General features: G+C 33.1%; 6 protein-coding genes across 10 annotated transcripts; 3 read left to right on the forward strand and 3 right to left on the reverse strand.

Moving 5' to 3' along the window:
* Positions 1–1,733: 1,733 nt before the first annotated feature.
* LOC123882425 (putative FBD-associated F-box protein At5g56820) lies at positions 1,734–18,716 on the forward strand. 3 transcript variants are annotated; one of them, XM_045931285.1, is made up of 4 exons: positions 10,453–11,175; positions 11,560–11,718; positions 11,811–12,115; positions 18,667–18,716. In XM_045931285.1, the coding sequence occupies exons 1-3, from the start codon at positions 10,528–10,530 to the stop codon at positions 12,078–12,080; spliced, it is 1,077 nt and encodes a 358-aa protein (XP_045787241.1). In that variant the 5' UTR covers positions 10,453–10,527; the 3' UTR covers positions 12,081–12,115; positions 18,667–18,716. The 3 variants fall into 3 exon arrangements, 2 of the variants coding, with proteins under 2 accessions (XP_045787241.1, XP_045787248.1); XM_045931292.1 differs by lacking the exon at positions 18,667–18,716 and having other exon boundaries at positions 11,811–11,868; positions 11,952–12,059; XR_006799810.1 differs by lacking the exons at positions 10,453–11,175; positions 11,560–11,718; positions 18,667–18,716 and adding exons at positions 1,734–1,868; positions 2,163–2,348 and having other exon boundaries at positions 11,811–11,943.
* On the reverse strand, positions 1,735–5,247 carry LOC123882362 (cysteine-rich receptor-like protein kinase 10). Of its 2 annotated transcripts, XM_045931221.1 has the most exons (8): positions 4,449–5,247; positions 3,818–3,961; positions 3,567–3,688; positions 3,274–3,484; positions 2,929–3,166; positions 2,573–2,723; positions 2,154–2,472; positions 1,735–1,868 (listed from the first exon to the last, which is right to left on the reverse strand). In XM_045931221.1, coding segments are annotated over exons 1-8 (1,986 nt in total). In that variant the 3' UTR covers positions 1,735–1,866. The 2 variants fall into 2 exon arrangements, with proteins under 2 accessions (XP_045787177.1, XP_045787171.1); XM_045931215.1 differs by lacking the exon at positions 1,735–1,868 and having other exon boundaries at positions 2,076–2,472.
* Positions 8,047–9,403, forward strand: LOC123912363. Its single transcript, XM_045963214.1, has 2 exons — positions 8,047–8,179; positions 8,821–9,403. Exons 1-2 carry the CDS (start codon positions 8,118–8,120, stop codon positions 9,401–9,403), a joined length of 645 nt encoding a protein of 214 aa, XP_045819170.1. The 5' UTR covers positions 8,047–8,117.
* LOC123912379 (putative FBD-associated F-box protein At5g56820) lies at positions 10,528–12,080 on the forward strand. Its single transcript, XM_045963215.1, has 3 exons — positions 10,528–11,175; positions 11,560–11,718; positions 11,811–12,080. The coding sequence occupies exons 1-3, from the start codon at positions 10,528–10,530 to the stop codon at positions 12,078–12,080; spliced, it is 1,077 nt and encodes a 358-aa protein (XP_045819171.1).
* On the reverse strand, positions 12,819–18,974 carry LOC123882274 (cysteine-rich receptor-like protein kinase 10). The gene is made up of 8 exons (XM_045931108.1): positions 17,945–18,974; positions 17,626–17,769; positions 14,977–15,134; positions 14,661–14,871; positions 14,293–14,530; positions 14,048–14,198; positions 13,501–13,819; positions 12,819–13,278 (listed from the first exon to the last, which is right to left on the reverse strand). Exons 1-8 carry the CDS (start codon positions 18,801–18,803, stop codon positions 13,223–13,225), a joined length of 2,136 nt encoding a protein of 711 aa, XP_045787064.1. The 5' UTR covers positions 18,804–18,974; the 3' UTR covers positions 12,819–13,222.
* On the reverse strand, positions 13,466–22,641 carry LOC123882259 (cysteine-rich receptor-like protein kinase 10). Of its 2 annotated transcripts, XM_045931088.1 has the most exons (8): positions 21,684–22,606; positions 20,995–21,126; positions 20,616–20,791; positions 20,303–20,513; positions 19,939–20,176; positions 19,663–19,813; positions 19,274–19,574; positions 13,466–13,518 (listed from the first exon to the last, which is right to left on the reverse strand). In XM_045931088.1, exons 1-8 carry the CDS (start codon positions 22,564–22,566, stop codon positions 13,475–13,477), a joined length of 2,136 nt encoding a protein of 711 aa, XP_045787044.1. In that variant the 5' UTR covers positions 22,567–22,606; the 3' UTR covers positions 13,466–13,474. The 2 variants fall into 2 exon arrangements, with proteins under 2 accessions (XP_045787044.1, XP_045787052.1); XM_045931096.1 differs by lacking the exon at positions 13,466–13,518 and having other exon boundaries at positions 19,091–19,574; positions 21,684–22,641.
* Between the last annotated feature and the right edge of the window lie 1,626 nt (positions 22,642–24,267).

Consider the following 24,267-nt stretch of genomic DNA (forward strand, 5'->3'; position numbering starts at 1 on the left):
GGTATTCCCAAATCAATCCTTTCAATTACAAAATAGCCATTCACATTGTCTTTAATATCCAAGAAATAAGAACCACTTTCATTGGTGCGATTTTCAACATAAAGATCAGGTTTAGAACGTGCATGGCGTAAGCATGTTTCAACAAAATGGGAGCTGCGAATAGTAGTAGCCCACAATTTGCAAACGTACCTTGCAGAGTTAAGTAGGCAGTTTAGAGGAACCAAACTAAGGATACTAATCAACAAGTCTTCAGGGAGAAGCAAATTTGAAATCACTTTAGAACTCTGACTACTATTATTTAAGTTTTGGTTTTTCTTGTCATGTGAGTTGGAGTCGGAAGCATAGTCACTACAATTGTTTATGGATTTAGATATCTGGCTTCTAAATCTTCTTTCCATTATTTTGTTGCTGGAAAATTGTAATTTTATGATCAATGTGGTTTTGAGAGGGGTTTGATTGATGTTGTTGTTGCTTCCACGATGGTAGGTGGCGGCGCAGCGGATGGCAATATGTTGTGTGTGGTGTTTGGAGGACTTCCCTTCCTTGATCAGCAAGTAAGTTTGTGTGTTGGCTGGGATTTAAAGTAGGTTTAAAATAGGTTTCTAGAAGATGCACATATATTTGCGTAAAAAAACAAGGAGATGCACGTATACCGTATTTTTATTTTAGTCAAAAATAATTTTTTATTTTTAGTCCTTTGTAAATATAATTTTTTGTTTGTTTTATTATAAAAAATTGTTTGTTTTGATTTTTTTTCTATTTTCGGTATGGTTTTGTTTTATTTTTAGTCACTACAAAATATGTTTAAAATACTGCAAGGTAGAAAAAATACTGTAAATATTGTTACAATGATTGAAAATGTGGTGTGGAATTTGAATAATATGCATGAGATCCTAGATTTGATTCTCATTGTCAACATTGTAAACAAAAATAATAATAAAAATCAAAATTAATCATTTGTATATATTTTTTTTTGAATCATAATCATTTGTATATTTAAGTCTAAAAAAATTTAAAAAATTAAGGGTTGGACACGTGACATTACTTAGGCGGCCTATTAGCCCACGGGCTTGGGTGGATTGGGCCCAAAATGAAAATTGGGTTGGGCCGGGCTAGCCCCTTTGGGCTTCGGGCCGACCCATTGACGAAAAATTTATGTCATTTCTGTAAAAATAATATCAATTATAACATAAAAAATTATCGTCTAATTGAAAATTTATAATATATTAATTTGATTTTATTTCTTTTATAAGAATCAAACTTGAGTTTAATTGATATTTAGTGCTAATGTAAAAATTATTTATACTTACATACAATTATATCTCAATAAAATCGATAATTATAAGAATTAATACATCAAAGTCATGTAAACAAGATCGAATAAATGGAAGAAAACAAATAAAATGAAATAAGTCAGATCAGACCCATTAACCCACATAACCCATACGCGCTGGGACGGACTCATAAATGTGTAGCCCAACAATAACAGTCGGGTCAAATTAGCCCACATATATTGTCGGGCCCGGCCCACAACCAGTTGGCCGGGCCAGATCTGATCGATCAGACACACATAACATAACATAACGTCAAAAAAAAAAAAAAATCAGACACAATATTGGTCGAAAGAACTGAATCTTCCTGTCTGATGAATGGGGCGGTGCGATGCTGGTTTGCAAATCTTGCTTCGTTCAACGCTTGGGGACTCATATGTTCCTCACTCAACTCAATTCGCATTCAACATTGCTCTCATCCTCCAAACTCCAAAGGTACAAACTTTCTTACATAGTGGAAATTAGGTTTCCACTCTTAAAAGGAATGTTTTCAAAGGAATGTGACTATTGCTAAGAAGATTATCCAAGATGTAAACTGTGAGTCCATCATCACCCCATCTTCTTTCACTTTCATGTGCAGATCTTAATTGGGTTTCTAGTCTACTGTTATTGATTTAGTCAAATAGTATATCTTTAGAAATTATGATCTTTGTCATTGTCTTTGTAAACCATGTAGGCTTCAAGATCACTTGAATTATCAACATTTTAAAATCATTGTAGCTCAATTTAAATATGTAGAGCACATGATATATCATATATGCAATATATAAACAAATTTGGAAGAAATAAATTACATGATTTCTAACTTCTAAACTTTGTCCGAGAATGTAGAACTTGGTACAACTGATGAAGACATTTCATTGACTGTTGATGTAGAAGTTGAACTCAGTTCCCCTGCTACCGCTGTTTGCAGTAATCCACTATGCATAGGCTTAGTTGGTTCTCCAGGAATCGGCAACTCAGCTGATGGGCTAGTGAGATACGAAACAACATTTGCCATTGAAGGTCTATCATCAGGTTTTTCTTGAACACATAATAAACCAATTTGAATGCATTTAATGGCTTCTTTAGGATTGCATGATTCTTTTATATCTTTGTCTATTAGTTCTAATGGTGTTTGATCCCTCCATTGTCTCCAAGCCTGCAACAATTTGATGAATTAGATATTTGAATTATATTCATCCTCTTTATGTTTCCTTTGATCAACAAAAATAAATGAATTATGAAAAATAAGTACGTACACGACTCAAGAGGTCATCAGTGTTATTTGATAAAAGAGAACGAGCATTCTTTTTTGAACTAATTATCTCCAAAATTATGACTCCAAAACTGAAGACATCTGATTTTTCTGAAAATTGGCCATGCATTGCATATTCCTGAGACATATAGCCACTATAAAAAAAAATAATCAATATTTAATGTAGAACATTATAACTTGATTGAGAAAGATAAAAAGATGAACATGTATTAAAGTAGTGAAAATTAAATCTCACAGAACTTGTTGTCAAATGAAGATAAAGTCTAAACTACTTACTGCATTCCAACAATTAGAGAAGAGAAGGTGAATATAAGACAATAAAAATTCAAAACTACTTACTATGTTCCAACAATTCTATTTGTACTTCCTCGATCTTGATCTAGAGCCACCATTCTTGCCATGCCAAAATCAGATATTTTAGGATTCATATTATCATCTAACAATACATTGCTAGGTTTGAGATCACGATGAATAATTTTCAATCTTGAATGATCATGCAGATAATGTATTCCATGTGCAATTCCTTCTATGATTTTGTATCGTTCAAACCAGTGTAATAGTCTGGACTTGTTGCGATCTATAAATAAGTCATCAAAACATTCATTCAAATCAGAAAAGTATTGAACATTTTTCTACAACACAATTTTAAACTCAAAGATGAAAAGAGACAGACAGGTTCGTTACCAAATAAAAAGTAATCGAGACTTTTGTTGGACACGTATTCATAAATCAGCATTTTCTCTTGCTCTTTCAAGCAAAAACCTATTAAGGTCACCAAATTTCTATGTTGAAGTTTGGCTATTAGTAAAACCTCATTTTTGAACTCTGCTGCACCTTGTCCTGAAGTTTGAGATAGCTTCTTTACAGCTATTTCCCTTCCATCTACAAGAATACCCTGAAATTGTAACCAATCCATTAACTGAGAAACAAAAAAGCATAAATGCACAACACTTTCACTTTTGCTTATGATTTGTTACCTTGTAAACTTCTCCAAATCCTCCCTTGCCTATTTTATTCTCAGGTGAAAATTTCTTTGTGGCTGCTTCAATGGTCGCCAAATTATATTGTAGTGATTCTAACGTGGAACTTTCATTACCAACTGGAAGGATAAATATACATGAATTTTAAACATAAGCGAGCTAAATGTCTTCTCTTAAAGCTTTTAAGAATTTTTATATGCAAAAGACCATTTATTTATTAAGAATAGGAAAGCCATTTTTTAACTTACAATTTTCTCTCATAAGAGTTTTATATTTCCTCCAGCTTGATCTTCTCATGACAAAATAGCAGCCCAAACAAAACAGAATTGTTGACCCGGTGACAAGAACAACAATCAAGACGGCCCTTGTTTTTGACTTGGACTTGTTCTTTCCTGCATAAACAATTATCTGTATTAGTTGAATGCTATCTTTTAAAAACTGGACCACAGATCAAACTAGTAAGACATGTAGCTAGGCCATGGTTCAATCGATTGAACACAGTAGAAACAGATACAAATAAACTACGATACAATTTGGGTCAATCTGGTGACACTTGTAGCTAGTTCAACTAACCGCGATTCAAATGTTGTTCAATAGGTTCAAATTGGTTTAACTCTAATTCAATGAGACTAGCATACAACTAGGATCAAATCAATCAACAAGTTTTCCAGTTCTTGTTTCAGCCAGTTTAAACTTTAATCTGTCGAACCAGTTTTGTTTGTAAAACATTTGGTTGCAAGTAGAAAACCAGATACATAAACATATATCTTGATATATTTTTGAAGTTATGTTATGCTTACACAGTTAGACCAATATTATGTTATGCTTATGTAATGCGCCACAGCAATTTACATGGTGCCAATGGTAAAGTTAAATTACCTGAAGGAGAACCCGGTGTTGAAGCTGATTCATCGGTTATATTGTAAAACCGTTGCAAATCATATCTGATATTACACCACGCAAGCAAGGCTCTTGCACCTTGTTTTCCTTCACAACACGTCAAAAGAGTTCTTGATGCATTTACCAAACAATCCTGACACTGAACATTCGTCACACCGGGCACACACTGCGCCAACCCATAAACCGTAATCACCTTATTCGTACCACCGCTTAAATTGAAGTTTGCTTCACCGGTCGCAAACATCTTCGATGTCTGAGAATTTCCAGCTTCTCCAGCCAAACCTCCCAAGAAACCTAACAACATTTGATTAAAGACATCCACTTTCGAGGTAGAGATGTTTTTGCCGTTGTTTATATTCGCTCTTGGGACAATACTGGTGGGAGCAAAGTAACGGTTAGTATAACGCACCATGCATTCATCGTACCATATAATTGACTCTGTTTGGTTGGGACAACGGCGTGTTATATCCGTGGCTGCAGTGGTTACACAATCCATACATGTAGTGGAGTTAACATCTCCGCGGCAGAGGAAAGCACCATTGACGGCGTTGCTGGTTCCGAAACCCATGATGGGAGAGTAGGTATCAGCGCCTTGGGTGGCGTTGGTGACCATAGTGGAGAGGAGGACATTGAGATTTGTATTGAATATTGTGTTGTTGGATTCATAGGTTTTGTTGTTTGGACAGTAAATATCATTGTAATTTGGAGATGCTGATGATGATGAGGCAAGACATCCAAACAGAAAGAGGAAGAGAAAGCTATGTTTCAAGAAAAGCATCTCACTGATTCTCAATATAGGTTCTGACTCGTTCGTTACTTGTTTCAAACTTTGAAACAAGGAGTGTTTAATTATTTGAAACAAGCTGTTTTTGTTTCTGGCTTCTCCTTTTGATTATTCTCTTGTTAGTTAGTTGTAGATCTAAAATATATAATTAGTAGAAGAAATTAATACCCGTGTACTAGTCAGCCAAGTCGAAAATTTCGAAATGTCAAATGTGATCTTATTTGTTATTTTCAAATCAAATAATTTCACAATAAAGTTTTAAAAATTGGAACAAAATATTCTTGAAGATTTCTGAATAAAATAGTTTAATTTAGTCAACCAATTAAATTAATAATTTAATCGAATAACATAAGAAATAATAAGTTTAGTAGGAATTTGTTAATAATAAATAAATAAATACATAATGTTATTATTAAATGAAGTAATATTAAGATAATAATAATGTAATAAGGTTGATAATGTGTACGAAACACATCCAATCATGAGTGTAATTTATTGACCATTTTGAGAAGAATTCAATTCTGCGTCATTGTTAGAGAATCAAATTCAACTTTTACATCTAACTAACTACTCCCTCCGTCCCAAAAAGAATGACTCAGTTGACCGAAACACGCATGCCAATGCATAACTTTGGTGACTAATATCTTTAATTGTATAATAGTAAAAATTATAAAAAATTGATATTTTGAAAATACTCATCGAGACGAATCTAACAACATCTTATATGTTAATATTTATTTTTATTTATTAGTAGAAAAATATGGTCAAAACAATATATATGAATAGTGCATATATTCAAAATGGGTCATTCTTTTTGGGACGGAGGGAGTACAGTATGAGAAACAAACCTAAAGCAAATTGCAATCTTATCTTAAGTGGCGTCACCATATAAACCTCAATTATCAAAATTCAAATCAAATCTCTCTCACTTCACACCTTGGACGCACAATTCTTTTACTTTAGCCGTAAGACAATAAATAAGTCCACCCTCCCTACAATACAAGGGAATGGTGCCAATGAGATGATTGAGATATTTACATGATCTGTAGCGGAAGCAACTCAATATTATAGAATGAATTATACTTTATAATTATAATTAAACTGGATACCACACATTCTAGACAACTTTGAAACATTACAATATCAATAGGCCAAATATATCACACGAGGTCTTGTATCAGGTTAGCCGTTTTAAGTTTTATTTAATTTCAAATTGATCATTTAAGTCTGAAAATATTTATACAGACTGTTATCATTTTCTGTCTGACTCAGACTGCATATGTGGCTATTTAGTGGTGATGTGGCTTATGACAAACTCTAGGATCAATCTAATGGTTGTACTTTAGGCGACTTGTGTTTACGCGTGGATGAATCTAATGGTTGAACTCTAGCATGGAGGCATTCTTACCTAGCCATAAAAGTTATAGGCGCACACACATCGCTAAAAAAATTAAAAGAAAAATAAAATAGTCACATCAATTAATATAATTTTAATTATTTTTTTCTTTAATTTTATTTTGCTCTTGGGTGTGTGCCTAACACCTCAAATTTATGATTGTGTCTAATTAAGTATTTCCCCTCTATGATGTTGCCTAAAGTAAAAACTGTTGTAGTGGATGCCTCATATACAATTGAGTTAGGATCATCTCCATTTCTACATTCATTTTAGTTGACCAATTTTTGCTTATATTTTAGGATAGAGAAAATATGCATTTAGCCAACTGGCGGTAGGAGTGTTCAAATTTAAACCAATCCAAATAAAAACCGTAAACCGGTCTAAAAAAACTGCAAAAAATTCAATTTTTCTTTTGATGTGTTTGGATGTTCTTTTGTAAAAACCGTCGAATCGGATTTTGGATTGATTTTTTAAAATTAATCTAAACTGAAGCAAAATGCATATAATGCATTCATCTATTATTTTGTTGGTTTTTAATTTTTTTTTAATACTACTTATTATTTCAATTTAATCCTTTTTTTTTTAATTCCATATGTTTCTAATATAATCGATAATTATCATTCCAAAATATTAATTTTTAAATTAGGGATGACAATTTGACCCATACCCAATGGGCACCCGCAAAAATTACCCATAACGGGTAGGGTAAAAACCCGCATTTTGGGTACGGGCACGGGTATGGGTAATTACCCGCAAAAATGAACGGGTATGGGTGCGGGTACGGGTACCTTAGTACCCACCCCGCCCCATACCCACGTAATGTATATATATTTATTTTATATATATTTTTATATAATAAGATATGTATATCAATTTTAAAAAATACAACAACTATTAAACTATTACACATTTTTAATAAAAATGTTTATTTATAATATGATACAAACACAATGTGAATATGTTAACAAAGAAATGAACTTTAACATGAGATTGGTAAAATTTTTGTTTATAATTTTCATGAGTCGACTTTAAAATCTTTAAAAATAATTAATTATATTAAAACGATATGATATTTTATAATCGATCGATTTATTTTTAGCAAAAATGCGGGTAACGGGTACGGGTATGAGTACTTAGGTACCCATAGGGTATGGGGACGGGGACAAAGATTGTTACCCACGCGGGTATGGAGATGGGTACGGATATTTTTTCAAACTGCGGGTATGGGGATGGGTACTATAGTACCCTACCCATACCCTACCCATTGTCATCCCTATTTTAAATATAATATATGTCATATTTTACATCAAACATGTCATTTTACTGTGTTTTTATAATATAAATATTTAATAAAAAATTAAAATCAGAGAACAAATCTGCTTCGGTAGCTGAGATGTCTTTGTTAGGGTGGGGGGCTGGAGGTTGAGCTTGGGTTTGGAGGAGGCGGTTGTGGGCGTGGGAGGAGTAGATGTTGGGGGAGTGTCAGGCCTTACTACTTCCTATTTCTTTGCAGACACATATTTCTGATAGGTAGGGATGGCAATGGGCGCCCACGGGTGCGGGTTTGAGTGATACCAAACCCACACCCGAAATCAACACCCAAACTCAAACCCAAACCCAAATCTGTTCGGGTGGCAAAACCACACCCACGCCCACACCCATTGGGTTCGGGTTTTTTACACCCAAACCCAAACCCACAACACATTTTGTACTACTTTGCAAATTTAAGCAAAACAAGGTAAATTTAAGCAAAAACAATGGAATTTAAACATATTGTCAATCACTTAGCAAAAACATAGGTTTAAAATTACAAGGGAATTTAAAATTACAAAATAGTCTTTCAAGAAATTAAATTACAACTAAACCAAAATTAAGTTCTTCCAACTTTCAAGCAAAATTCAAACATAATTTTGGTTTGTGGTTTGTGAAAAACCTAATTTTACTTTTACACTTATATATATATGTGGGGGTATTTAGGTAATTTTAACATGTTTCGGGTGGGTGTATGGGTTTCGGGTGTGGGTTTGAGTGATACCAAACTCACACCCATATTTTCGGGTGTCATCCAAACCCAAACCCAAACCCAGTCAATTCGGGTTTCGCCCGTTGACTTGGGTTTGGGTTCGGGTGGGTCTCACGGGTTTGGGTTTTTCTGCCATCCCTACTGATAGGTGGCAGTGGTTGCCAGATTCTGAGCTTTGGACTTCTCAGGACATGATTGCTTTGGGTGACTGTCACAATCTTATCTGGCACAGACATGTTCTCTTGAAGGTGTCGATTCTTGCATGGAGACTTCTGAGGGATAGGTTGCCAACGAAGACAAATTTGGTTACTCGAGGTGTCATTTCAGTAGATGCTCGCTATTGTGTATCTGGATGTGGTGATGCCGAATCGGCACATCACTTATTTCTTACTTGCGGTTTTTTCGGTTCTCTCCGGCCGATGGTTCAGGATTGGATTGGTTCTACGGCGGTCGATGCCAACAGCTTACATGATCATTTCGTTCAGTTTACTCAGTCAGTTGGTGGTCAGCGATCACGGCGGTCTTTTATGCAGCTTATTTGGCTCGCTTGTGTTTGGATTTTGTGGCATGAGAGGAATCACAGGTTATCCAGGAACTCAGCTTCTTCTGTACATCAAATGTTGGACAAGGTCAAATTGTTTTCATATTGGTGGTTGAAGTCGGCACATGCCTCTTTAGCAAGGTTATCAAAACCGGCCGGTCGGACCGGTCGGATCGTGAACTGGTCATGAAAACGGTTCGGTTTTGAGCAAAAAACTGATAGGAAACCGACCGGCAAAAAAACGCGTGAACCGGGACGAACCGGCGAACTGGCAAAATTAGATTGGATTGGACCAGATTTTTTTAAGTAGTGATCCAAAATCGAAGTGAACCGTTTGTAATTTTAATTTTAAATCTGTTGTATCTCAAAACTGATCCAAACTAAATCGTGAAGTAGACTTTTAAAAAATCAGTGATAAATGTCAAATGATTAATGGTTTCTCTAAATAGAATATTTGAGGAGAGAATAGATAATCCAAGATTGATTTTTAATTTAAAAATAGGGATGACAATTTGACCCATACCCAGAGGGTACCCGCAAAAATTACTCACAACGGGTAGGGTAAAAACCCGCATTTTGGATACGGGCATGGGTATGGGTAATTACCCGCAAAAATGAACGGGTGCGGGTACCTTAGTACCCACCCCGCCTCATACCCACATAATATATATTTATTTATTTATTTTATTTATATTATTATATAATAATATATGTAAATCAATTTTAAACAATACAACTCTATTAAACTATTACATATTTTTAATAAAAATATTTATTTATAACATAATACAAAAATAATGTGAATATTTAACATAAATATGAACTTTAATATAAGGTTAGTAATAATTTTGTTTATAATTTTGATGAGTCAATAATAAAATCTTTGAAATTTTTTTAATCATATTAAAATTATATGATATTTTATAATTAATCAATTTATTTTTAGTAAAAATGCGGGTAACGGGTACGGGTATGGGTACCTAGGTACCCATAGGGTATGGGGACGGGGTGAAAAGTTGTTACCCATGTGGGTATGGGGATGAGTACAGGTATTTTTTCAATCCGCGGGTATGAGGATGGTACTATAGTACCCTACCCATACCCTACTTATTTTCATCCCTATTTAAAAAGGTTAGACACTAGGCTTGTATCAATCATATCATATCATATATCAATCAAACTTATTTATCAAAAAAAAAAATATATCAATCAAACTTCAAACCTATTTCAACCCTAAAATCCAAATTCACCGTTTTATCAAAAGCATCACAAGTAACCCCGCCGTAGCTCTTTAACTCCAATCCAAAATCAACAATGGAGAACTCACCACCCATCGATAGAATTAGCAACTTACCTGATGAGTTACTTTGTCACATACTTTCTTTCCTACCAATCCAATTTGCTATCACCACCACCCTTCTCCTCTCCAAAAGGTGGACCCCACTTTTCAAATCTTTCACATCTCTCCACTTTTACTACCAATCCTCTACTTTTAACGTAGACGTAGATGCCTTTAACCGCTACCGTGAATTCGTCCACACAGTAACTCTCACCACTCAATTCATCATAAACTTTCACCTCCATTGTTGTTCCACACATTGGCACATATTCCCAGAATCCCTTTTACCTTCAACCATTCTAAGATCTCCAACACTTAGGGTTCTCAAATTGAATAATATCAATGTGCTTGGTAATATCTCTGTCGATCTTCCATCTCTTAAAACCCTTCATTTGACTGGTGTTTGTTTCAAAAATCAGGAGAATTTCCACAAGCTTCTTTTTCGATGTCCTGTTTTGGAAGATTTGAAAACTATCATTTACTATACAAAACGTTTTAGACATTGTACTACTATTAGTATTACAAAGGACTTTAAAATCTTGTCCAAGTTGATCACAGCCGATGTCTGTCAGTTTAAATTTCCGATGATGGCAATTCGTAATGTCCGGTTCTTAGTACTCCATGTAAGAATCATTCCAAGTTTGATGCGAGATTTGGCCAATTCTATGGTGAAAGACTTCATCAAGTCTTTCACCTTGCACAAGTTACGAATACTACTCAATACGAATTTTACAAAATCCACCGACCAATAAAGATTAACGGTTTATGGATTTTAATTGCATACAGTTAATCTTGATGGGTCTCAATAAGATAAATTTTAAAAAAATTATGGATGATCCATATGATATAAACTTTCAATCCAACAATAGATTTTGTAAAATTCGTATTCGTTGTAATAATAATGATGACTTATGCACCATGAAAGACTTAATCAAATCTTAGTCTTTCATGTTAGACATTTTTATATGTAATTAACATGTTTTTGTGTTGGAAACTTTTAATTGTAGATTTCCGTGGGTCTTCATGTTGGAGATATCAATTTCGAGTGTCCTGTATTTCAAAACTTAATCCAACTTCAATTACACATTAGGAACTTTCAAAACTGGGATGATGTAGTGGAACTGCTCCAGTGTTGTCCAAAACTTCAAACTCTTACTATTCATAAGGTTTCTTGTGTTTGTGTTTTGTGGATTGTTTTTGTTCCTTCTTTTCTTTGAGTGTATTTCGCAAATCTTATTTTGTATGTATTTTGTTGCAGTCGGCAATGAACAACAATTTATCCATAAACTGGAGAGATCCAAATCCTGTTCCTGAATGTATTTCATCTCACCTCAGATCATGTACGATAAACTATGAAGGATGGAAAGATGAACTTAAATTTACAAAATATATTTTACAGAATGCTCGACTTTTAGAGGTCATGAAGATCAAACACAAACACAAGAAACCTTGTTTAGAAGAATTAGCCTCGTGTCCAATGATTTCTTCAGAATGTGAACTTTTGGTGACTTCATTTTTTGATACTTGAAGGACATATGATTGTTTCCTCGTACAAATGAACAGGTATGTTTTATTATTGGCAAATTTGCCATTAAGCATCCATTTTGGATTGCCTCTTTTCATTCTGTTACTATTGGTTCTTAAAGGTTTTTATGTGAATCCTTCTTTTGGTGTATCTTGTAGTTTCTACCCTTTAATATATACAATGATGCTGCAATTGATGAGACTAAACACTATACATTATAATTATATGCTGAAATAGCTCAGCATATATTTTTAGAAGAAATGGATTTTTCATTCCACGGGAGGTACCATAAACAAATGCTCTAATGGAATTCTCCCATCACTAAGATTTCTTATAATAACCATGCTTAGGGAGCATTGGACCATCATGTCCTGATCATTTCGGCCTCGGGCCAACTAGACCCACGAAACGAAAGGTATGCAAAAGCGGACATGGCCCAATATCTGAGATATGTTCTCCTTATGGATGAGTCCATCTCAGATAGGTCACGGCGAGGATACCTCATATATAATTATAAGCTAACTATGCATGTAGCCACCTGGTAGGCCACGACCCAAGGGATAGCTTATTAGTTAAGGGAGTGTGGGAGAGTGAGTCTGCCCCGTGTTTTCTCAACTACTTCCTTAGCAGTCAGATATATAAAGAGAGGCTAACCCTACTTGGATTGATTCACTTTTACCAAATATATAGAAAGTCAGAAACCTTTAAATTCATAGCTTGATACACTACCAGCCTGAAAAACCACTAAAATAATTCAAGCAATAACAACGTGTAGCAGCAGCTAACCAGATACAAATGTCTGCTCCTTCCAAACTTTTTCCCCATATTGTTTTTGAAAGAAAATATGACAATGTTGCAGTTTTTTGTTCTTATAAGTCTAACTACGAAATTCACACACATTAAATGCCGCGAGTAAAAACATTACACATTCAAATCCACACTCTACCGTATCAATTGTCTTTGCGACATTTTATCATTTTATTATACTTACAAAATTATATGAATTTTTTTAATAGGCCGGCCATTCTTGCATTTTCACAACTGTTGCATGACCATATAATATGTATGACATAAAACATATGCTAATCCTTTCTGTTAGTTTTGTGAAAAAAAACTGTTAACTCAATGTCAGTTCTTCATCTCCTTCATCTTCTCAACATATGCTCGAACACCGTTTCCAAGTCAAGAGGTGTGGAAATATCTTTAACACCACCAACATTGTTACATGCATATGAAACATACATAAAAAAATCAAAACAAATACTAGCATATATAAAAATCAAGCACAAATTAACTTAGCTATGAAACATGTAATGTAAATGCAGAGAAAAGATAACTCAAATTGACTACAGAAAGCATAGAATATAAAAGATTTTCACAATCAGTTGATTCATCTATTATTTAACAATAGCTGAAGACTTACTTGTTGATCCTTGAGTAAATTGACTTCCTGATCCTGAATCAGTTGACTTTGTGGAACCTGTATATTGGCCACTTAATGCTATAGATAATGCCCTTTTGGGTTGCATTAAAAATGGAGGTTCAGAAGGCTCGGGAAGTGGGTAAGTGGTACTACTAAGCATTTGTAAAACAGAACTCATAGTTGGTCTAACATCTATATCTTCTTGAACACAAAGTAATCCAACATGGATGCTTCTCAATTTTTCATTCTTATTAAAACCTTGTTCTAATAATGGATCTACAATATCTGAAGTTGTTCCTGCTTTCCAATTTCTCCAAGCCTGCAAGAATTTGTTCAATTGATGATAAAATATATCTAAGATATGATAGAACTTATTGATCCGATAATAAAAAACACTTGTGCACGATGCAACATTACTTTATCTGTACGTGTTAAACAAAGTCATATTTACAATCGTTTGTTTTAATTTGGGAAATCTCTATAACTATGACGTTTAACTTTTAAAAAATAGGAAGATTAACTAACAATTAAAAGGTTCAATACTTACAATGCTTAATAGATCCTCTATATTCTCCCCCCCACGATTCTCGATGACTTTCCGGCCACAGACAATTTCTAAAATGATTACACCATAACTGAACACATCTGACTTGACTGAAAATTGTCCATGTCTAATATACTCTGGAGCCATATATCCACTGTATGGAAAAACAATTAGGTTTCAATCATTAAATATAAAATGTCACATCTTCCATAATCAATCATTAGATCAAGCATGTTCTTACTACTTACAAAGTTCCAACAACGGTCTTAGTCATGCCATCCGTTTGATTGGCATCAAACAATTTCGCAATGCCAAAATCGGTAATTTTTGGGTTCATCTCTTCATCTAACAAAATGTTACTTGTTTTGAGATCACGATGAACAATTTGTAATCGAGAATCTTCATGAAGATATAGAAGACCACGACCAATATCTCTTATGATTTTGTAGCGTCTTTCCCAACTCAAGTTTGCACGCTTGATTGGATCTACATAATTACCCCAAGCCAAATTTATAAATATATATAATTTTTTATAACTTAATAAATTGGCCAACTTATATCTCTTTATTTCATCATAGAAATGCAAAGTAAGGTTGGAGAAAATATTGTAATTTACCAAATATGATATAATCAAGACTTTTGTTAGTGACAAACTCATATATTAGTAGTCTTTCTCTTCTTTGTAAACAGAAACCTAGTAGCTTAACTAAGTTTCTATGTTGAAGCTTCCCTGTTAGCAACACTTCATTCTTAAATTCTGTTTCTCCTTGCTTAGAATTATTGGCCAACCTTTTGATAGCAATATCTTGTCCATCAGAAAGCATACCCTAAAATTAATTATAACTTTTAGTATATATAGATCCAAGGAAAATGTCATGATACATGTATGATGCATGTGTTTTAAAATGTTAAGAAAAAAGTATAACTTTTACCTTATAAACAGTTCCAAATCCACCTTGACCAAGCTTATTTGCATCAGAGAAGTTGCTTGTAGCTAATCTGACGGTTTCAAAGTCAAATTGCAACAAATCACCAACTTTAAGATCATTACCAGCTTCAGATTCAAATTCATCTTCATTTTTTTCTTGGCCTGAGTATTCACATTTGTTCAATTTTTAATTTAATTTAAATAATACAAATAAATTATCTCTCAGTAACACGGAAATGAATTTTCTCAAGTGTGATTTTTATATGATAGAATAAAATGTCTTCTTTCAAAATTCAAACTCATTACATTTAAAATTTATATGTGTTTCTCTCTTCTTATGAATGACGAGATATAACACTTTACTCACACTCATAAATTTCATACATGAGAAGATCTATTTACTTTGACACAAGGTTCCTACACAAAAGTTTAAGATAAAAACAAACTTACAACAAAATTGAAGTCATTTTAAATTAGGGCTCATTTGTTATAGATTTTAAAAAAAATGATTTTTCCCCACTTATTCATTTTAAGAGTTGAATTTTTGACGCCACTCAGCTAATTGAACAGGAAAAAAATGCAATTCAATGCTAAAAACAATTCATAAAAAAATCGTGTGTTTCTCTAATTCATAGACTTCCCCACTTATTCATAGAATTTTTGTTATTAAAATTATGAATTTTTTTTATATTGTTTGGTAGAATGAAGATTCATAAATTTCAAGTAGTAAAAGAGTTAAAAGTATAAAAAAAAAAACTAGAGTTTCTCTCTTTAATTCTCTTATAAGGCTACATTGTATTTATCTCCAATATCATCAAAATATTCTCTAGATCATAAAAGATCACGACCGAAACCTAAATTAATCGAAGGTGGAGCTGAGAAAAGTTGGAAAAAGTTGTATGTTTTGACAGATGAGCCCAAAAAAAAAAAATTGGGTCTTTGAAGGTAAACTCCCAAATATAAGTAAACGCGTGCGAGGTTACACGATTTCAGTGAGCTTGACCGAGTTAACTTGGTGTAAAATCCTTTTTTTTTTCACGAGTTTACTAAAAATCCAGTTTACATCTGATATTTAACATATATTTTCTATACCTAAAAATGTAAAATCTTGACAACAATGCTTCAAGTGAAAAATTTAGTTAAATGATTTCTCTTAAATGTCATTTTAACTATTTCATAATTTTGTTAAAAAAAAATTGGATCATAATTTTTTTTAAAAAAATATCTAAGAAGAAACTATTTTAAATACCTTTTCATAAAAATAATAATTTTGAGATATATCTTTTTTAAAATATGTGATTTTTAATAAGTTAAAAGATTTTTAATAAGTTAAAACCTCTAATATCAATATTTAAGTTATTAAATATCAAAATCACTCTTTAATTTATAAAATCATCAATTTAAGATGACTTTTATTATTTTTAATTATATTATTATAAAAATTATATTTTTTTTCTTAAAAAAACTTTCTTAATGTTAAAATAAACTTGCCCTGTGACTTCTCTATTAGTTACAGGGCACTTCATGACAACTTTTCCAAAATAGAAAGCCAAATCTGTGCAGGTCTTGCAATGGGTGCAAAAATTGCATCATTTGTTGTGAGAGTTGACCTTCTAAACGACTGAAATTACTTACTGTATTCTTACTATGATATTTTGACAACAGGCAACAGCTTCTAATATATGCATAACCAACCAGATATCCAACAAAAAAAAATGCCCTATAACAAACAATCATCACTGGGTGTTAAATTATTTTTGTTGTTTTAATATATTTCTTCAGACTTTTATAATGGTGCCATTTGGAAAAAGTGGGTCACGCTAAAGTTATGTGATGATTAGATTGTTGTCACCTTGTGAATGTCACATACTGAGTCCCACCGCCGGCTATGCCTTGCCCATGAGATGAGCTACTCAAATTTGTCCAAAACCATTAAATAGAAATTATTAAGGACTAAATTTTAATTAAATCTGAACTTCATTATTTTATATTCTAAAATAAAGATCCAAACTTTTGTATATATCAATTTTTAAGAACTAAATTGCTGCATATACGGTATACTATTTCCGGCATTTAAAATTAGATCAAGTCTCTATGTTGTAAGGCAGTCCGGAGTCTGGTGCTACGAGTCTCACATCGAATATATTAAAGTGTTCGATGTGTACTTAACCCATAAAGCTCTCTCACCTATTGGATTAGTGTTTTAGGTGGGACACTTTAACAATTTGTGTTTTGATTGAGCTGGGCCACATAAAATGCTACCTATAAGTTGGATTAAGTTGTTCCACCAAATACTGATATGTGAGTGAAATGGTCGTAATGGCTATTAGACTAGTGTTGATAGAGTGAAAGCTAATGTGAACCTCATAACGTCAGCTCTTAAAGGACGTGATAATGTTAGAAGTCTCATATCGACTATCGAGTATGTCAAAGTGTTCGATGTGATATTTAAGCTATGAGACTCTACCACTTATTAGACTAGTTTTTGAATTGAACTCTTATCATGTGTTAAGTCCTAATACATGGATTGTTTAGTCTCTCTTTCACTCTTCACAGCTTGTTGTATTTTTTGTTAAAAAATTCCCAAGAGAATGAATACTTATGTTAACTTACGTACCTTCTTCAACCTCTTCAAAAAAAAAAACTTACGTACCTTCAAACTCAGGCGTATATTGGGGTCTTGGTTTTCTCCTTTCAAAATAAATGCGTACAACGATTGCGATGGCAACAATAAGCAGTATGCCGGCCACAACTACTACAACGATAGCGATGACCGTTCTTAATTTCCTTCTGTTTCCTGACCAAAGAAATCAGAATGGAGCATCATGCACAATTTTATAAGACAATCTTGCATTTCATCTTCTAATCATCGCGATGATTCGTTTCAACAATCTGACATTTGATTATTATCAACTTAAAATAAAGACATGTTTTAGAAAATAAAAAGACAATATTTTCACAAAAATGCACACCTTTCGCAGTTGTAGGAGGAAGTGCATGAGCATTAACAATTGTTTCTGAAGGCTGTGGCCGTGGCTGTGGTGCTGGCGACCCTGCATTTTTAACTCCTCTTAAGGATTTAAAAAATGGAATGATATCATATCTAACTGAACAACTTGGTCCAAGATACAAACAACCTTTCCTATCTTCACAGATGCTTGAAAAACCTTGGGAGACAGGATCCAAACATCTAGTACAATCTTGCTTTGTCAAATCTGGTGTACACTGTACCAGACCATATATAGTCTCATTACTACTTGATTTATCAATTACTTTAACACTCTTTTCGGCAAACTTCATACGCGAGTCACCATCCGCAGCCTTGTTTTTAAGTTCATCCAACAAGACATTAAGTCTTTGCCTAAATGCATCATCGACCACTGTCTTGGGTTCGATGTTGTAAAAATAACTGGTTTTAGTTTCCATCACGCCAAAAATTTGATGGTCTGAATAGCGTAAGATGCACGAGTCGTAGTAACCAATTGCTTCTTTTTGTATTGGACATCGATCTGTGAGAAGTGCTGCGGAAGTTGTTAGGCAACCAAGGCAATCAACTGGTTCTATATCACCTCGACAGAGTCCAATTGCGTATACTTTGTCAGATATATTGCCGTACGAGAAATTGAAGAAACCGTAGTCTATTGTTTTGTTGGAATATATTTGTTGTAATACGGTGTTACGGTTGTTCTTGTAGGCACTGCTATCGGAGAAGTTTCCACGATCTTGGTTACATTCATGGTAGCGGAAAACTAGTTGAGCATCGGCATTGGATTTTAGTGTGATAAAAAAAGGAATTAGAAGGGACAGCAGAAGCCAGATGGAAGAAATCATAGTACTGGAAGAATGAAGTTTTTTGCAGGGAAGTTTTAGAATTAATGGAGAAAGTAAACAACAATTAAAGGGCTAAGATCCATTAGTTAAAATTTAAAAACATTGTTCAAGTTGAGTATAAAAAAAATCTTTGGCCAAGTCTATGTCTTGTTGTTTTTGTTTGGTACCTCTCCCAAATAAATAATTAAGATTCTACATTACAGTATTATTATATTTTTTTTACGGAAATAAACTTAATGCATTTCAATTATAAACTTATTACATTGCAACTGAAACAAACCACTAAATAAAAAATAAACTATAGGCAAAATATCACTAAATACATTATGTTACAAAATTTGAAATAGAGAGTAATAAAGTCTGAAAAGCCAAATCCAACTGAAGACAGAATTCAGTTGGTTATAAAAGATTTTCACAATCACTTAATTCATCTATTATTATTGATTAATCTGTAGCTGATCCTTGAGTTGGTTGACTTCCTGATCCTGAATCAGTTGACTTTGTGGGATCTGAATATTGCTCATTTAAGTGTATAGATAATGCCCTTTTGGGTTGCATTAAAAATGGAGGTTCAGAAGGCTCAGAAAGTGGGAAAGTGGTGCTATTAAGCATCAGTAAAACCGAACTCATATTTGGTCGCACAACTATATCTTCTTGAACACAAAGTAATCCAACATGGATGCATCTCAATTTTTCATTCTTATTAAAACCTTGGTGTAATATAGGATCTACAATGTCTAAACTTGTCCCTGCCTTCCAATTTTTCCATACCTGCAAGAATTTGCTCAATTGATCATAACAATAAAAATCAATATTTACAATCAAAATTTTTTAATTGGGAAATGTCTATAACACTTACAATGCCTAATAGATCCTCTATATTCTCCCCATCTTGAATCTCAGTGTTTCTTTGGCCGCAAATAATTTCTAAAATGATTACGCCAAAACTGAATACATCTGATTTGACTGAGAATTGTCCATGTTTAATATACTCTGGTGCCATATATCCACTGTATGACAAAACAATTAGGTCAATAATCAAATATAAAATGTCACTCCATCTTCTTGATCGATATAAAATTCTTATTTGGAAATGATGAATAACTCATTAGTTCAAGCATTTCGTAATACTTACTAAGTTCCAATGACGGTCTTTGTCATGCCATGAGTTTGATTTGGATCAAACAATCTTGCAATGCCAAAATCCGTAATTTTTGGATTCATCTCTTCATCTAGCAGAATGTTACTTGTTTTGAGATCACGATGAACAATTTGTAATCGAGAATCTTCATGAAGATAAAGAAGACCACGAGCAATATCTTTTATGATTTTGAAACGTCTTTCCCAATTTAAACTTGCACGCTTGATTGGATCTACATGATTATCCGAGCCAAAATTATGAAGATATAACAATTTATAACTTAAGTTGTTCAACATATATCTCTTTTATTTCATCATAGAAAAGTAAAGGTAAGGTTGGAGAAAATATTGTAATTTACCAAATATGATATAATCAAGACTTTTATTGGAGACAAACTCATATATCAGTAGTCTTTCTTTTCTTTGTAAGCAGAAACCTAGTAGCTTAACCAAATTTCGATGTTGAAGTTTCCCCGTCAGCAATACTTCGTTCTTAAATTCGGTTTCTCCTTGCTCAGAATTGTTAGCCAATCTTTTGATGGCAATATCTTGTCCATTAGAGAGCGTACCCTAAAATTATAATTAATTTTTAGTGTATATAACTCTAACAAAAGTATCATGATATATGCATGTATATGTCGCAATTATAAGAAAAGGTGAATTTTTTTAAACCTTGTAAACAGAACCAAATCCACCTTGACCAAGCTTATTTGCATCAGAGAAGTTGCTTGTAGCTAATCTGATGGTTGCAAAGTCAAATTGCAACAAATCCCCAACTTTAAGGTCATTACCAGCTTCAACTTCTTCCTCTTCAACATCATCAACTTCATCTTCATTTTTCTCTGGGCCTATGTATTTGTTTCCACAAATATATTGGTTAAGTTTCCACAATTATATTCGTTAATATTATGACATACAATATGATGATATTGAGTTATTAAATTAAGAGAAGACTTATATTGACTTGCTTTTTTTTTTGGAGACATATTGACTTGCTTTTAAAAAGCAAAAAGTTGGATAAAAACACAAGAGAAGACTTATGTTGACTTACCTTCAATTTCAGCCGTGTATTCGGGTTTTGGTTTTCGCTTTCGCAAACAAATCCATGAACCCACCAATAGTATGCCAGCCACAACTATTGCTACAGCGATAGCGATTGTCGTTCTTATTTTCGTGCTCTTTCCTAATCCAGAAATAATAGTTAGTTAGGCATAATCAAATAAATAAATTATTGTTCTTGGCCTTAAAAAAAAATGACTAGTTTTTTTTTTTTGGTAAAAAAAGATTACTAGTTTATGTTAGTTTTCAAATGGTAGTTCCTATTTTATTCCACAACAATAACATGCCTTATATAGGCAACCCGGGCAGCTAGCTAACACAATGCTTAATACAATGCTTTGAGCATTAAGCCTAACAAACTACCGACAAACACAATGCTTAAAGCATCAGCCGGAACAATTTAAACAGCTTATAAACAAATTGAAAATCATTTGACGTGTTATTGAGACACACAAAGATTAATGATATTCAATAAAAATTCATAAACAGTTAATCTTGATGGGTTAGAATAACATATTAAATTATTTTCAATTTTTTAAAAAAATTATATGGATAATCTATATGATATAAACTTTCAATGTAACCGTGAATTTTGTAAAATTTGTATTCGTCATAGAGTTATCGACAAGTGATGCACCGTGCACCACTTCAACTCTTGTTAGAAAAAACCAATTATTGTACCTTTACTCGTAGATGTGTTGATGGAGATAGCAGAAGTTGAAGATTTAGGGGAAAGTGCAGGAGTAAGTGCTTGAGAAGGCTGTGGTGCTGGACCTGCTGGTGAATCTGTATTGTTCATGACTATGGACTCAAAGAAAGGAGTGATATCATATCTAACAGAACAACTTGGTCCAAGATACAAACAACCTTTCATTTGTTTACACCAATATGAAAATTGTCCCAAAGCTGTATCCAAACAATTAGTACAGTTGTCCTTAGACAAATCTGGTGTACACTGAACCAAACCATATATAGTCTCATTTCTATTACTACTACCTTCATCATTTACTTTAACACTCTTTTCAGCAAACTTATGTTGGGAGTCACCATCCGCGGCCGCGCTTTTAAGTTCATCCAACAAGACATTAAGTGTTTGATTAAACAAATCATCCACCACTGTCTTGGTTTCAATATTATAAACGTAACCTGTTTCGGTTTTCATGACACCAAACAGCGAATTGTTTGAATAACGTAAGGTGCATAAATCGTAGTAACCAATTGCTTCTTTCTGTATTGGACATCGTTCGGTTAGAAGTACAGCGGAGGTTCTCAAGCATTCACGGCAGTCGGCTGGATTAACATCACCTCTGCATAAACCGATTGCGTTTACTCTGTCAGGTTCTTCGCCATACGAGACATTGTAGAAACCGTAGTTTATTTCTTTGTTGGAATATATTTGTGCCAAAACGTTGTCACGGTTGTTCTGGTAGATACTACCTTGGGTGAAGTTTCCGAGATTTTGGTTACATGTGTGGTAGCGGAAAACTAGTTGGTCATTTGCTTCAGAATTTAGTGTGAAAAACAGAGGAAGAAGTGAAAACAGAGTCCATTGCCAAGAAAGCATAGTGCTCTCTCCTCTAGAATTGGTTGAGTTAAGTTGTTATGCAAATTTTCTAGGAAACTATAATATATATAATGTAGAAAGAAAGTATTTCCACCTTTGTCAATTATAAGTAGTAACATTTTACTTTTTAGCTTTATTGAGTAAAATGTAGTAAGAAAGTAATTCCTCCTACAAATATAAAAAGTAATTTTTGTTTATAATTGACTGGAGGGAGTAGCTACCATTATTTATAGTTTTGGGCCCGTTTGGTTTAGCTTATTTTTAAGCTTATGCAAATAACTTATATAATTTTTATGTATTATTATAAGTTTGTCAAGGTAGTTTATGATAAAATAACTTATAAAAACATAATTTTCACTAGTGTGAACTTATAAAATAACATAAAACCTAATTTATATTGCATAAGCAGTTTGCATAAGCTCAAAAATAAGTTAATCCAAACGGGGCCTTGGTAGATATAGCAACTATTAGGGCTTTGCCCCTCTTTTTGTACCCAAAAAAAAAAGATATAGCGACTATTATTTTGTTTATAATTTTGGTTGTGCATCGCTTGCAACTATGTTTTAAATTTTATAGACTAGATACATTAAATATACAATGAACTTAAAAAGTGTATTTTTGCTTATAAAGTGTTATAAAGAGAGTATGTGAGTTTAGCTCAATTGGCAGGGACATCGCACTATATGTACAGAGCTGAGGTTCAAACCTCAGATACTTCACTTATTTAGCTTTAAGGTGGATTTTCTAGCCACTATATTATTTAAAAAATCCTTATATGTACTTTTAATTTAATTAATTATTGTAGTCAATGTAGTCTACGCTGCATGACTCATTCCAAGTTAGAAAGCCCACAAAGCCATCATTCTGGTGAAATATGCATAAAGTTGGAATGTGGAGTGTAGTCTACGCTGCATGACTCATTCCAAGTTGAAATATGCATGCATAAAGTTTCGTTTTCTTACCATCTTTCACCGAAAACAAAATTCACAATGAGTTTGATTTGTTAAAAATCATCATTCTAAAATTGTAATTTGAATACAGTGTAAATTTATCTCGGTCCGTAACCGTAAGAACATTATATTATACATGTAATAGTCAAAGTTTGAACTGCGAACACTTTATTTATTTACTCCCTTCGTGATATTTTATAAGTAAATTTTACTTTTTTAGGTTCATTACATAATTAATTTATCTGGATATTTATTAAGGACTAATTTGTTTAAAATTCTACATACATTAATTATGCAATGCTTACAGATGTTACGGAGGAGTATGTGTTAGCAGAACTCCAAAAAAAAAAAGGATATTTAAATGTGTTCGGACAAAAACTTAATTATATATGATCTCTGAGATGACTGATTCTATCACATATTGAAAAAATATTTGTGAGGTTGAGAGAAATTTTTTTTTTTTTTTTTTAGAAAAGATTGAGAGAAAGTTGACCTTAGTGGTAGTCTCCATAAGCCCCTTACTCAATCTAAAGCACTTATATCTTCGGATTTGTATATTATATCTAAAGCACTCATCAGTCGAAGTTAATTTGTCACTTCGAACGAAATAAACACCGCACTAAAACGGGACAATAACAAAAACTCTGCACAAAACGACGAACAAGACAACAACGCTGCACTTTGGCGATAAAAATAGAAAAAATAATAACTCAAAGTGAATAACACTTTTTTTTGGTAAATCAAAGGTATC

Source organism: Trifolium pratense, linkage group LG1, assembly GCF_020283565.1.
Source record: "Trifolium pratense cultivar HEN17-A07 linkage group LG1, ARS_RC_1.1, whole genome shotgun sequence".
In the NCBI taxonomy this organism is placed as follows: Eukaryota; Viridiplantae; Streptophyta; class Magnoliopsida; order Fabales; family Fabaceae; genus Trifolium; species Trifolium pratense.